Here is a 14,288-nt window from a genome sequence, read left to right on the forward strand (position 1 = left end):
AATAAAAATAAAGAAAACTCAAAATGCAAAACTTAAAAGTTTTAGTGTTAAATCTATATAACTTAGTCACACTATTTAATTAAAGCCATATCATCTAACTATTGATGACGTACTAAAATATATCAATTTGCAAATATACAGTAGAATTATCCCATTCAATTGCTTTACATATAGCAGATGTCTGTAGGGGTCGCGGGTTGTTTGATCTTTCTTGACCAACCATCGTTTTCTTGTGCCTCTTTTATTTTTAGCCGGTTTTGGCTGGCCCTCCATCTCTTATTTGAAAATTATTGCAGCGAAACAAATGTGTCTCCATGTGATTATGTTGGACAAAGAACAAAGTGGGCAAGGAACAATAACAAATATATATAGTTTTGATGCAGTAGTTTTTGTAGTTAATATTCTCTTTTTTTTCCTTCTTTAATTTTGTAATCTAAGGTGTACCAGTTCATATAATCTTTAAATTTATGGATAAATGAGTTATTATTTAATAAAAAATATTCAACATCTTTTGAAAAATTATAATAACAAGATAACATTCCCTAAAAATATTAGTAAAATAAGATTTAAAATTTTCTGAATTTATTATTACTAATAACAATGAATATTGAATATCTTTTAATAAAGATATAGAAAATTAGTATGTTGTTTATAAATAATGAAATGATATGTTTTTCATTGAAGTGATTTTTCTTAAATGCAATAATCTATACCAATAGCTCTTTGATTTTAAAAAAACGATCAATAATGTTTTAGTTAAGAAAACAAATATACAAAAACTCTTTAATTTATTAAAGTACCGTATAAGCTCTCTTCCAAAAAATTATTAGTGAAGACAAAATATTTTGAGTGAGAAAGAAATAATAGAGATAGTAGTAGATGTGATATACTGGTTCTTGGATTTTGTTGAAATCGAATAATCTTGAAAACGTCTTACATTAATTAAAATTATAAAAGAATAAAAAGACTAATGTTATATATGTGGACTCTAGTATTTCTTTATATAAGATGATGAAAATATTTTAAGTTTGTAGGTGAATTTCTTCTTTTTAATTATACTTATCTTATAATATAGTGTTATATCATGTATAGTTTATGTATTTGTTTTTGGAGAATGTGAATGTAATAGAGTTGGAAGTATTTAAGAAAAATTTGTGTATTGTTAAATTTTTTCATAATATTATTCTCTAGTTATGATTAATAATGATGATAATTTTCCTCCAGTCTTATATGCTTTTATATTTTATATTTGATTGTGTTTCTGTAATTTATAATTTGTAATTTCTATAGGTTTGTTTTTGTGAATGGTTGTGATCCGATAAAAAGAGAGAATATGTTACTTGCTATATTTATAAAGAAGAGAGGTTAGATATAAAAGGGCCGGGGATGTAGAGTAAAATAAAAGGACGAGGTGTGAGAAAGAGGAAAAAAGAAGTAAAATATAAAAGGATAAAATGTCGTTATCGTTGGGGTATTGTTTGTTGTTAGTAGCCATTAAGACAGTGGCATAAACGAGTGAATTTCAGATCACGACCCCTATAAGAAAAATTGTGTGCCTAATACGTGTTCACTATGTGGCCTCATCCTCAATTCAGCGCTATGACCTACAAATTGTATTATTCAAATTCAAACTAAAAATCAAATCTTACAAATCCCCACTAAGGTTTCCCACTTTCTCTCTCTGTCATATGTTTCTACGTACTATTTATTTTTAGGTTAATACTTTTCAGTAATAATACCTCATTATTATATATTTTTGTTTATAAAACAATCACCTAACCTTCATAATGTATTAACTAGTAACTACTTGTGCCACTATCATCATATTCTCTTAATTCTTCCTATATAGTTCCTACAACAGCAACCACAAGAAGATTTTTTATTCTACTTTTTCTTGATGGATGGAAAACCTTACCCTCCTCCTGCAGTACTGCCATGTATAGAAGTCTCATCTAATTCATCACCAACACCTTCAGCTTCAGCTTCATCTTCATCTCCATCAGTACGATACCGTGGAACACGTTGCCGGAGCGGAAAATGGGTATCGGAGATACGTGAGCCACGTAAAACGAAGCGCATTTGGTTAGGAACTTACCCTACATCTGAAATGGCTGCTGCTGCTTACGACGTTGCTGCTCTCGCTTTGAAAGGACCTGATACGTTTCTCAATTTTCCTAATTCAATTCTCTCTTATCCTATTCCTGCTTCAATGTCTCCAACTGATATTCGTGCTGCTGCTGAAGCTGCAGCACAAGCTAGAATCGTCAATGTAATCAGATCTTCTCAATCTCAACAAGAAGAAAAAGAAAAAGAAAACCCTTCATGTTTTGAAGGATCTAATTCAGATAGTGGACATCAGCAACAATATATTGATGAAGATGAGTTGTTGAATATGCCAAATTTGTTGGATGATATGGCGAGAGGAATGCAGGTTAGTCCACCAAGGATCACTTCATTTTCTAATTATTCTGATCATGATAATTCACCCTCAAATTCTGATTCTGGAGGAGGAGATAATCTTTGGAGTTACACTTTTTGAAGACATTCATTCATTTCTTGCGTCTCTCTGGTAGATCTTAATTTGGTTTTCTTCATTTTACCCCTTTTTTTACCTACCTACCTACCTACTTATGCTTCACTTTGATTTGTTAATCACTCTGGTTTGGATCTCCATGTGTATATACATAATTTAGAATGAACTAATTAGGTCACTTTCATTTCTTCATCACTTCTGAATGTGATAGATCTGTATGATCTATTCAATTAGGGAGCTAGAATACAACCTACCTATATATGTCATTTCAGTGTAAAAACGATTCAACTTTTGATTCTTGATATTTTTAGGTATTACACTCTATCAAACATATGATTTCATCTTTGTATGGAGTTTGCCCTTTTCTGCTATTTCTGTTAAATAAAATAACTTTTGCAGTTCAGATATTGCTGTTAGTTCATTTGAACAACTTTCTGGATATTAATTAAGGAATGAATTGCCATGTATATAAGTACAACACAACACCATTAAGTCTCTTATGCTAGATATTTGGAGGAGCAAATAATGACAGTGTTGCTGCATATATCATAACTGATTACATATTAATTGATTTTTAAGTTTTAATCTATCACAGCATTTAAAAATGTTGGGATATGAGAAATTTCAAATTAACACATGATATATAGGTATCTTTGATGCTTCTCTATAGTTGAATCAGAAGAGTTAATGATATATATATATAATACTAGCAATAGTATAGCCCTCTTTTTCATTCATTCATGGATTTTTGCATTAAAGTCAATGAGAAATCTGGAGGCTGTTTCAGTTCTGTGTTTAATTAATATATGAACCACGCCATATATAATATCATCACATTCATGGCAGTATAGCCTGGTGTAGCTAAGATTCATTCTATCAATAAATGATACTTCTTAATATCATTGCATCAAAACCTATACGAATGGTAATGAATTAAACAGACAATTATTACAATAAGTTCTTTCAGGCATTAACATACTGCTACTACATCACAGTTACTGTTTTTCTTGAGTGTTTATAAACAAAAAAGAGGTCTTAATTATTGTTTATTATTATAAATAAAAGTTAATTAATTTTAAATTATTTACTGTTATTATTTTCAATACACTATTTATTTCGTTTAAAATATTAATTTTATAATGAAGTGTTTGATATTAAAAAATAACAATTTAAAAAATTAATCATATCTAACTACGTTTCTTAACAACTGTAAATTGTTTTTCTTCTTGTGATAATTACAGAGTACATGCCTACAAAGAGTTAATTTCTTGACCAAAATTACATATAAAAATGTTGTGGCAAATGAAACATACATACGACACTCTTGTAAATTATTACTGAATTAATTTAACTTTTGGATTTGCCGACATGATGCAAAGTTTGTGCCGAAGGTTATGACAGAATGTTGATTCTTCGTCTTACCAAGGCGCCTCTATTTCAACAGAAACATAACTGCTTTTTCTTTGTATATTATTTATTTATTATATTGGTTTGACTTTTGTTTTTTGTACAATTCACCACTTACATTACACATATCTTTCTGTTTAATACTTGCATATAAGTATATTATTGGATATAGAATCTATACTTAATTTTTTGAGGAATTGATATATATAAATGAAATGATGATTAAATATGCATACAATAATAATATTATAAATAAGGAGAAAATAAATATTCTCTCTTACAATAAATATTTCATTTGTAAATTTTTTGTCTCTGATTTATAATATTAATATAATATAAATTCTTTTTTTCACTTATATATTTTTATCTATTGTATATCAACTAACTGCAATTAATAAAAGTATTTAAATAAATAAAATTTAATTTATTAATAAAATCAACATAATAAATTATTTTTTTAAGAGTTGTATATAACTTGTATAAGACATTTAAAATAAGATGGAGGAAATATTACAATCTCTTTGTGATATTAATTGTCATTAGTTGAAAATTTTGAAAAATTGAGATACAATAAAAAGAGCATATTAGTTCGAAAAAATAATTAATATTATAAGACAACATATAATTTAAGAAAAAGAAAATAACAGATAACATATTTAAAATAAAACAAATAATATATATATATATATGTACTATTTTTTTTTTGTTACAAAAGGCACACGCTATAAATTACTACAACTGGTCTTATTAGAGAAAAAAAAACATCAAAATCAACGTTCTCATTAATTGTTTTAATATTTTAATTATTTTTATATACATATTCTTATTAAAAAACTGTGAAATATTGAATACATATTAATAGTATTAAAAAAATATTTTAAATAAGAGTAGAAAAATAATTTAAATAATAAATGCACATTAAAATTTCTTACCATTTTTGTTACGTAAAATAAAAAATTATCTCTTATATATAAAATCGAATGGAGTAATTATCAATATTGTGGAGATATATATCAGACTTCTATGTGTGTATGTTGACATCAGTTTGAAGAATGTGTGCAGGAAATAAAATATCATGATATATGAATAACGAGAGGCTTATAAATAGATTTTTTACGGGCCAAAAAATAAATAAATAAATAGATTTTCCTAATTGATCCATGGACTAGTCTAGACTATTCTCATAAAAAAGATATATACTCCACAAGAAAGTCACATTCTTAATAAAGTAAACCATATAATTAAATTATTCAATCTTAAAATAAAAGTAACATTCCCTCTTATTTTTTTAGATATATTACTAGCACTGTCTCATAATATAAATATAAATAAATTAAAGAAAATTAAAATACATAAATTTTTTTAATATATTTTAAGACGAGAAAGTATGAGTTTATAGCAAATTTATCTTAAAACAATAGTATGCCGCACCGCACGTATGCAGTAATTTGTTTCAAATTTCCCACATCCGTTAATTAACTTTAGAGAAAGTAATGAGGTGAAGCCAAATCTGTTAGTCTAACATGTGCAAACTTCCAAGATATAATCATGTAATGTTTGTGTGGCTTGCCCAATTTGAATACAATTCCTCGGTAAAGTTGGGAGACAACTAAATCATTTTCCAATTTTCCCCAAAGTATCTAACCTCTTCTAGTTGGTGTTTGATCGGAGGGAAACCGAGTATAATGGAGAAAATGAAATATTTTTAAATTTTTTATTTTATTCAATTTTAAAGAGGGAGAAGAAGCTAAAATCTTTTATAAAATTCATTTTATTCTCTATTATTTTTGGAAATTTGAAGAATAGAAAATCAAAATAAAATAAATATCATTTAAAGTTTTTAGCTCTTCCCTTAAACAAACAAAAAAATAATTAAAAAAAATATCTCCATCATCTCCCCCTCTCTCTTAAATCAAACATTTTTTTCTTTCATTTTCTCTCATCTCTTCTATTAAAATCACTCTTCTCCCCTTCGTTGAACTATGTTTGGTTCAAGTGTGATGATTAAGTTTTTCATCGACTATTAATGAGCAAAATATTTGATATATAAGATAAGTGACACATAGATATTGCATTAAAGTTTTGAGTGAAAATGTGGTGTTAAAATTTCTTATGATCCTATTGTATTAGACTCGTTGATGTTCTTAGACTTTGCGACAAACCCTTCATCGAAAGTGTGCTAGAGATAATGTGGTCAAGTGGAAAATTGGGGATAATTGTTATTACAATTCTTGATTTAAGTAATTAATAAGAGAAAATTAGAGAAAAGTAAATTGAAAAATATTGATAATTGAGAGGATTAATTACAACAAGGGTTGCAAAACATCGACTAAATGATTTTGAAATGCAGAAAATAAATCAACTAAAAGATTTTTGGAAGTTTTATTTTTCGCTAGAAATAAGAACAAGAAATTTTTTAATGCAAATCTTACTTTTTTTTTTGTAGTAGATGTTGAATCAAGTCTACACCTCAATTAAATATATTTTCTTGCTTTTTATTGTTGAACGAAATCTCATGCATAATTCTTTGATTATTAGCTTGTACTTCGAAGTGATAAATCCAATCATCGGTTTTTTTAGAAACAACTATCTCTCTTTTTTTTTAATATTAATTTGGCTAAAAAGAAATAATGAATTATGTCACTAAATATTGTTGGTGTTCTTGAGAAATCTTCAAAAAAAATGCTTTGATAACATATATTTTTAAGTTTGATGATGAAGAGAGTTTGAATAGTGCACTCGACTCTATCATTTTCATTTGTGACAAAAGTTGTTAGACATTGAAACAGACAAAGTCTTTAGTTTTATTGGCAAATATGTTGCTCTTAGTACCCATTCTTTGATGGATTTTTTTATTATCATTACCATGAGATAATTCTAACTTAAAATTTGAGAGAACTAGAGAAGAAAATAAAAAAAAGAAAGAGAAAAAACTAATTTTGAATGGAGAAAGATGGAGGAAAAAATGAACAAATTATTCACGAATCAAATGAAAAAAAAAAAAACAAAAGATAAATCAATTAAGCTTCTATAGAAATTTTTTAAAGAAATTTTAAAGAAAGAAAATAACATAATAATTAGCGTTCTAATATGATATTATGATTCTTGATTTAATTCATTGATAAGAGAAAAAATAGCGTAAAATAAATTAAATGATATTGATAATTGAGAGAGTTAATTATATCAAGAGTTACATAGATTTGTATAGTTAATTAGATAAACAATATACTAGTGTAAAATAATTAACTAACTAACAAACTAAGATATCTAACAGTTGTAAAGACCAAATATTATAGGGATTTTAATCTTCTAACATTGAGTTCTCCGAACTTTAAAAGGAAAAATTTCATAGAGAATGAGAAGAGTTTAGAGAGATATGAAGAAAAATACTACTGTGTTCTAAAATATAAGAAAAATTTAGTCAAAAAAATTAATGTATTTTTAATCAAATACATTATCTTTCTTTAACTATTTTTTTATTTATATTTTAGGATAGAAGGTGTATAATGACACATCACAGAGAGAATTTCTTTTAATAATGTTAATAAAAATAATTATAGTTAACTAAAATTTCTTGTCATGATAGAAGAACATTTAAGTGTTTAAATACGACTAAGAGTATCTAAAAAAAGAAGATTGTTGAATAAAACTCTTCAATTCAACACTTTAAAAATTATGAAATGAATCTCACAAATAATTTTACGTGATTATAATTCCTAATATAATTTATCATGCATATATTTAGTCATAAAAAGTGAATCTTTAAATTTGGGGTTGGTAGCAAGTTGGTGTTAAATATATGAGGCACCGATAACTATAGATGCTGTAATTTACTATTGGAAAGTGGATGAGAGGTTTGGCCGACTAGTAGCGACAAAACTATGTCAAAAGTAAATATATGGATAGAGAGAGCTTGCTCCCATGTCATGGCTGTAATAGATTTGGTTAATGCCGCAATAAGAGTAACGTTGACCTAATTAACTAACTAACACAATTAAGAATCTGTGTTTCTTATTACACTGTTCATATAGCGGCTACCTCATAGGAGATTCCATTCATTGCATGTTACGTTGCTAAATACGTTAGCTTTAATTACTATTACTTTTTAAATATTTTTATAAAGTCATATTAACGACTGCACTTAAACATTTATTCAAAAAATTAAAATCAGAAGTTTTGTATTGAAAACAATAGAACTTTATGTAAATAGTAGAATATCTACAAATTTTGAAGATATGGCCGTGCTAGTGTCTAGCAAAGTCGCCAACGTGCTTTACGTAAATGTTCAATAGGAATTTCAATGTCTCAATGGTCAAGTGAGAAAAAGAATTCCCGTTATAGGTAGATAGATTAATACTGTTCCATTCCATCTTCAAAATATTATTCCAATATATATGGATAATAATCACTTTGTCTCATAATATAAATAAAAATAGATTCAAGATAAATTTGATGTATCTAGTACAAATTTAATTGTGAGTCAAAATTTGGAGCACATACATCCATTTATTTTATTTATATTATGAGATGGGAATATCAATTTCTATCAAATGCTGTTGATAATGATATATTGTTCTCTTCAAAACTAAGTACATTTTTATGAAAAAAACTAAAATCAAATAGGTGTGAGTGTTACCTTTTCTGAACATTCTCTAAATCATAACTTTGGTTAGATACAACAGAATGCTTGTAGACATTTCTATCTTAAGACAATTGTTACTTGTTATGGTGGAGAGGTGGCATATATGTGTGGTCTACCTTGGAGTGGAGTGACTAATGATATGAGAACACTTGAAATTTCAACCACAACTGATGTTAACTATTTTAACTTAGAGTTTAGGGTTCTCTATTTCTTACTGTTGTTGATTAAAAAATTAGAGAAAATATATATAAAAATTGAAATTTTAACTTTGATATTCATTTTCTTTGTTTTTATGAAATTAATATCAATTGAGTTACTCATCTTTATTCGATAATTAAAGACGGCCGAAGTCTAAAGATGATGGCGATGGATAGAAGTTGACGTTTGTTAAGTATTTAGAGTAGTACATGCAAGCACTCTGATGACGAAGTTAGTGGGAGTTAGGGGAGGAAGAGATAATAATTAATGTGTATCTAATTTTTGGGGTACATGACCCTATTTATAGAGATTATTCGAGGGTCGATAGCGTTACGATAATTTATTCTGATGCGATAAATTCGACGCAAAATACAAATAATCATTTGATCGTTAATCAATGGTCTTAATAGACAAGACGCAAATCTAGTATTCCGGACGAATAATGTACCTTGAATTCGGTCTTCACTCAATTAGGCTAACGTCCAATGATCGTTGTGTATTAGATTTGAGTTTCGTCTAAAATAGTTACACTTACGTCAAAATTGTTGTGAGGATTAGTAATATATATGTCACAATTGTTGTGAGGATAAGTAATATATATCATGATGTTGTACGTACAGTAAGTGACACTAATAATTGTTAGATATTCTGTCAATTTTAAAACATTTTATGTACGTAGTCCTATAAATAATTCAATCCAAGTAAAAAAGGGTAGAAAGGAAAAGGGAAAAGAAAGGCGAATATGAATAATTGAGAATTTGGTACGCTCCGGAGCAAGGAAGTCTATGTCGTTTGTGGAGTCTCTTTCAAGAGATAAGGAAAATAATAAAAAAATAGTACTGAAAGCAATAGGAAAAGTAGAATAAATATCCAGAAAAAGTTTACTGCTTATAGTAAAATAAATGGCCCACATGATTAGTGGGATTTGATTGCCAGCCCAAATATCGTTAAAGCGAAAAAGGCCGTAATTAAATGGAGCCCCGGTAGCGGGGCCAATTCCGCTATCTGCTCTCATCCCGTCACTATCATACAAGATGCTTAGAAACTACCACTCTCTTTCAATTCTTTACTACATCATCTTTTTTTAATCTATTTTTCTTTAATTACTATCTTTGCTCAGATAATTAAATCTTTTTATATAGAACACCCCTACTTTATTGTGTATTTTAATTTGCTTCAAATTAATACATACTTGATCAACACTGGATAAAATAAGTTTATAACTGACAACAAATAGACTAATTGATGAGTTTAGTGAAATTAATGGTTTAATTTTTTTAGTAATTAATGTTTATTTTTATTATTATTAAATTAACTTTTTATTTTTTCAAATGTATTCAACACATGTATGTGAATGTTGCTTTATTTTTATTAAGGGACATTGGTCATCTTTGATATTTTGCAATTATGACATATACCTATATTATTATTAATTTTAAATTATAATAAATCAATTATAAAGAAAAAAAATAGTTAAAATAATAGGATAAAATTGATTAAAAAAATAAATTATAAATTCAAAAATTACTTACAGTAGCTTATAAAAAAAAACACTAGTATCTAATAAAAAAATTATAAACTCATAATAAAATGATTGTTATCAAGTGTATCATTTTTTGTCATGAATTTATAAGTTAACTTATAGGTCTTGCAAAACATATTCTTTATATTAACAAAAATCTATATTTTCTTCTAATCATGTTCAATCACTCAAAGTGAAGATTAGTCTCATAGTAAGTGCAAATGATTAAAATATGGAGATATTTCATAGATTCTCTTGAGTGTGAAAGATTATAATTGTAATAAATTTTAAATTTTCGTTTTTTATATGTTTTCGTCATACTCAATTAATTGAAGACCTTAATTACGGTCAATTTCAATTTGTTTTTTTTTGTTTTGTTAAATGCCATAGTTTTTAAATATTATTCAATTAATTGAAATGACGATTAGTCATAAAGTAAGTTAAAATAAATAATGACGTTTGTTTCACGTACTAAAAAATTATCCAAAAAAATAATTTACTTATAATTTTAAGTATGAATATTTAATTTATGAATATTTTTTTTTTATAAAAAAAAGGTGTTTGACACATAATTTAATATTCTTTCAAAAGTTATTTTTTCTCTCATGAATCTTTTATCTTTGAAATAAAATTATAACAAATATAGAAAATATTCTTTATCCATATATTCTCATGATTCCTCTAATACAACTTTAAACAATTGGGACTACATAAAAAAAAAAATTGGATCTTTTAATTATACTTTTTTTTAAAAATAGTTTTCTATTTTTAAATGTTAGAATGTTATTTTATTAACTTTTATTAAAAAATACACTTACTCTCTCTCTTTCATCTTTCTTTCTTGTGCTTTATAGTTTCACTCCATGTGATAATTAGACAAACTTTTCATATTTAGATACTGGCCCATGATACAAGTAGTATGAAGGAGAATTTCTTCTTCTACCTCGATACATTTTAAAAAGCTCTATTTAATTTTTTTTTATTTTAACTCTTCGTATTAACTAATCTAGACAAAATTTAATTGTGTTAATAAATTCAAAAATGTAAATATTAATTTTAAATTTTTAAATTTTTTTACACCTTTAAATTAATTAAGAGATATAGAATTTTATTAAATTTATATTTTACAACTCTAGATTAGAGAATTTAAAACTATTAAATTTTTTGAAAAATTACAATTGAATCTTCTATATTCATTCCAGAAAAATTCTATCTGATTAATCTGAAGAGAGTTAAAATTATAAAAATAAGTTAAAAATTAAAAGAGTTTTAAAAATATAAGGAGAGTGAAGGGAAAGTGCAGTATGAGGGTTGAATCTTGTGGAGCCTATTTCGTTTGGCTTGCTTCGGAGTGGGATAAGAAAAAATAAAATCCACGTAATATACGCGTTTCCGCGTAACGGAATATTTCGGATACCCTGCGCAACTAGAATCCAAAACTAATAAGAGAATATCCACTCTAATTGCACTATTACTGTTTCCGTAATCAATATGGATACCTTTAGGTCCAACAAGTTAGTATTAAATTTAACTTAAAAAAAGTTTGAACATTTATTATAAAGTATTAGTACTTTCTCCTCTTCTAATATTGTCTTTTTATGATATTAATTTTATCATAAAACTTTAATTTTTTGAAAATCTATCCTAAAACATAATATTTTTATATATAAAAGTCTAAATGCCTGTTTTCTTAGAATTTTTAGTTATTTAGTTGAGTATATAAATATAAAATTGTAAATAAAGAATAAAATACACCTAAAATCATGTATTTTCTTAATATGTAGATATATAAATTTAATTTATATATATTATTAATATAAAAATATTAAATTATTAATCAACCACAGCAGTTAAATTATCAAATATATTTAATTTTTACTCAAAATTTATTATGATTTATGATAATTTATAATGTTTTACACTTATGCATAAATTTAAATTCATAATAATAATAATAATAATAATAATAATAATAATAATAATAATATTTGGTAGGATTTCATTTAAATCTTAAAAAATTAAGGACGGTTATCAACTGTCAACCATGTTGTGGAAAGTGAGTGAGGAATGTCACATTGTCACTCAGAGATGTTTCCTTTAATGTTCAGTTCAGTCATACCTGTCAAAGAAAAACAAAAGAAACTCAAGTCAAACAAACTTCAGTCAATTGACATAATTCTCTGTAATATGATACATCCACCGCCATCACTACATTGTTTAATTAATGCCATATATATAATATAAAAAAATCAAAAAATAACAATCTTCGATTGTTTGGGCTTCGGTTCGGCCCAGTCCATAGCAGGCGTACTAAATCCAACTAAGAACCTAAAATTTTACACTCCCAATAAAGAAATACTTGCGTGCATGGGGAATCGAAATACCAATAAAGAAAACAGATTTTTCACACTTTGGTAACACATGCTTACAAATTTTGAAGACAAACAAGAGTTGCATCCCCCACGCAAATCCAGCTTGTGTAGTTGTGTCATAATAACAATAATAATAATAATCAGATGTAGTTATAATATTCTCAATTGAACGGTCATGTGGGGAGAGTTGTCTTCCCTCTGTACCAATATTTTCCTCCTTTATTTACGTCACATTGAGCCATACCACCCAAATTAATCTTTGGCCAATCCTTTGACTTTTGACATACATATATATAGATTCACTTTTGTCATTCTCTCTATGCCACGCAGAGCCTACCTTCATATGAGCTAATTAATAACGATGGATATCATGTGTTAATAACGATGGATATCATGTATGTTGAGTGTGAGTTAGAAATTTCACATTAATTAAAAAATAAAAGTTGAGTAATATATATATGATAGGATTTATATATCGTGTCAAGTGTGAGTTAGAAGTTTTATATTAATTAAAAAATAAAAGTTAAATAATATATATGTGATGTGATTTATATATCGATTGTTTAAAATTTTAGATTAAAACGTAATATCCAACTTATGTATTTGTTCTTAGTCTAACGTGGTAAATCTTGATTTCTTCTTATGATCCAACATTAAGTCTTATTATTTTATTAGTTCAACAATTTTAAAATTATGTTAATTATAAATAAGTTGAAAATATACATAAATATACAATAAGTTTGTAAAAATATTATAAATTTCTTTTACAAAGATAACCTCCCCCCAATTTTATAAGAAAAACCTAAATACTCTCTATTTTGCTCTTATATAATGTTTTCAGTAACTTAAAAATTAGAGTGATTTTGTAGATATCTTTCCTCCCCCCTTGAAGGACACAAGTTCACAATGAACAATAAGATATATTTTTTTGAAAAGAGAAATTAAATCATATAACTATAGATTTTTTATAAAAATAAACTAAATTATTAACAAATAATCACCCAAAAATAAAATTTAACAAATATTTTTGAGTGAAAAATATTTAAAAAAAAATAACATACAAAAGTTTAGTATAAACTCAAACACTGGAGAGAGAAAAAAATAATATAATATATGTAATAAATTGATGGTATGATATAAATATAAATAAATAGTAAATAAAATTATGAATAAATGTATAAAAATTTAAAATTTACAAATATAAGAGCTGTTATTTGAATATTTTATTAAAATGAATTTGTAATAAAGAATAGAGACACAGACACATTAGAGTGACCTGCACAGCACAGCACAGCACACTCCCCTTGTTCTAGTGACCTTCTCCTTTTCCTTTCCATCACTTTCAGTCAAACAAAACCTTTTTCTTATCCAATTTCAAAAATCTAGAAGTACCCATCTTTGGAAACAATTCAAACGTGTCAGTTTCTGACAAATTTCAATTTTGTTGCTAACCCAAAAAACTAAATGTCCCACTTTCAATTCCTTAACCATCGTCCATACCGCGGGAAAACACTTAGCTGTCTTCTTCTCATTGACAGAACACTCTACAACTTCACCATGCCTCTTTCCTTCAAACACATCATCATTTTCACTCTTTATATATACAATTTTCAA

General features: G+C 26.4%; 1 protein-coding gene across 1 annotated transcript; it reads left to right on the forward strand.

The window, feature by feature from the left end:
- Positions 1-1,632: 1,632 nt before the first annotated feature.
- Positions 1,633-2,936, forward strand: LOC101511542 (ethylene-responsive transcription factor ERF027-like). The gene has a single exon (XM_004496556.4). The coding sequence runs from the start codon at positions 1,898-1,900 to the stop codon at positions 2,537-2,539; it is 642 nt and encodes a 213-aa protein (XP_004496613.1). The 5' UTR covers positions 1,633-1,897; the 3' UTR covers positions 2,540-2,936.
- The last annotated feature ends 11,352 nt before the right edge of the window (positions 2,937-14,288 follow it).

This window comes from Cicer arietinum, chromosome 4 (genome assembly GCF_000331145.2).
Source record: "Cicer arietinum cultivar CDC Frontier isolate Library 1 chromosome 4, Cicar.CDCFrontier_v2.0, whole genome shotgun sequence".
NCBI classification, from domain to species: Eukaryota; Viridiplantae; Streptophyta; class Magnoliopsida; order Fabales; family Fabaceae; genus Cicer; species Cicer arietinum.

What these genes read in the sequence shown, in the direction of transcription:
- LOC101511542 (XM_004496556.4), top strand. Translation starts at nt 1,898, where the DNA reads ATGGATGGAAAACCTTACCCTCCTCCTGCAGTACTGCCATGTATAGAA.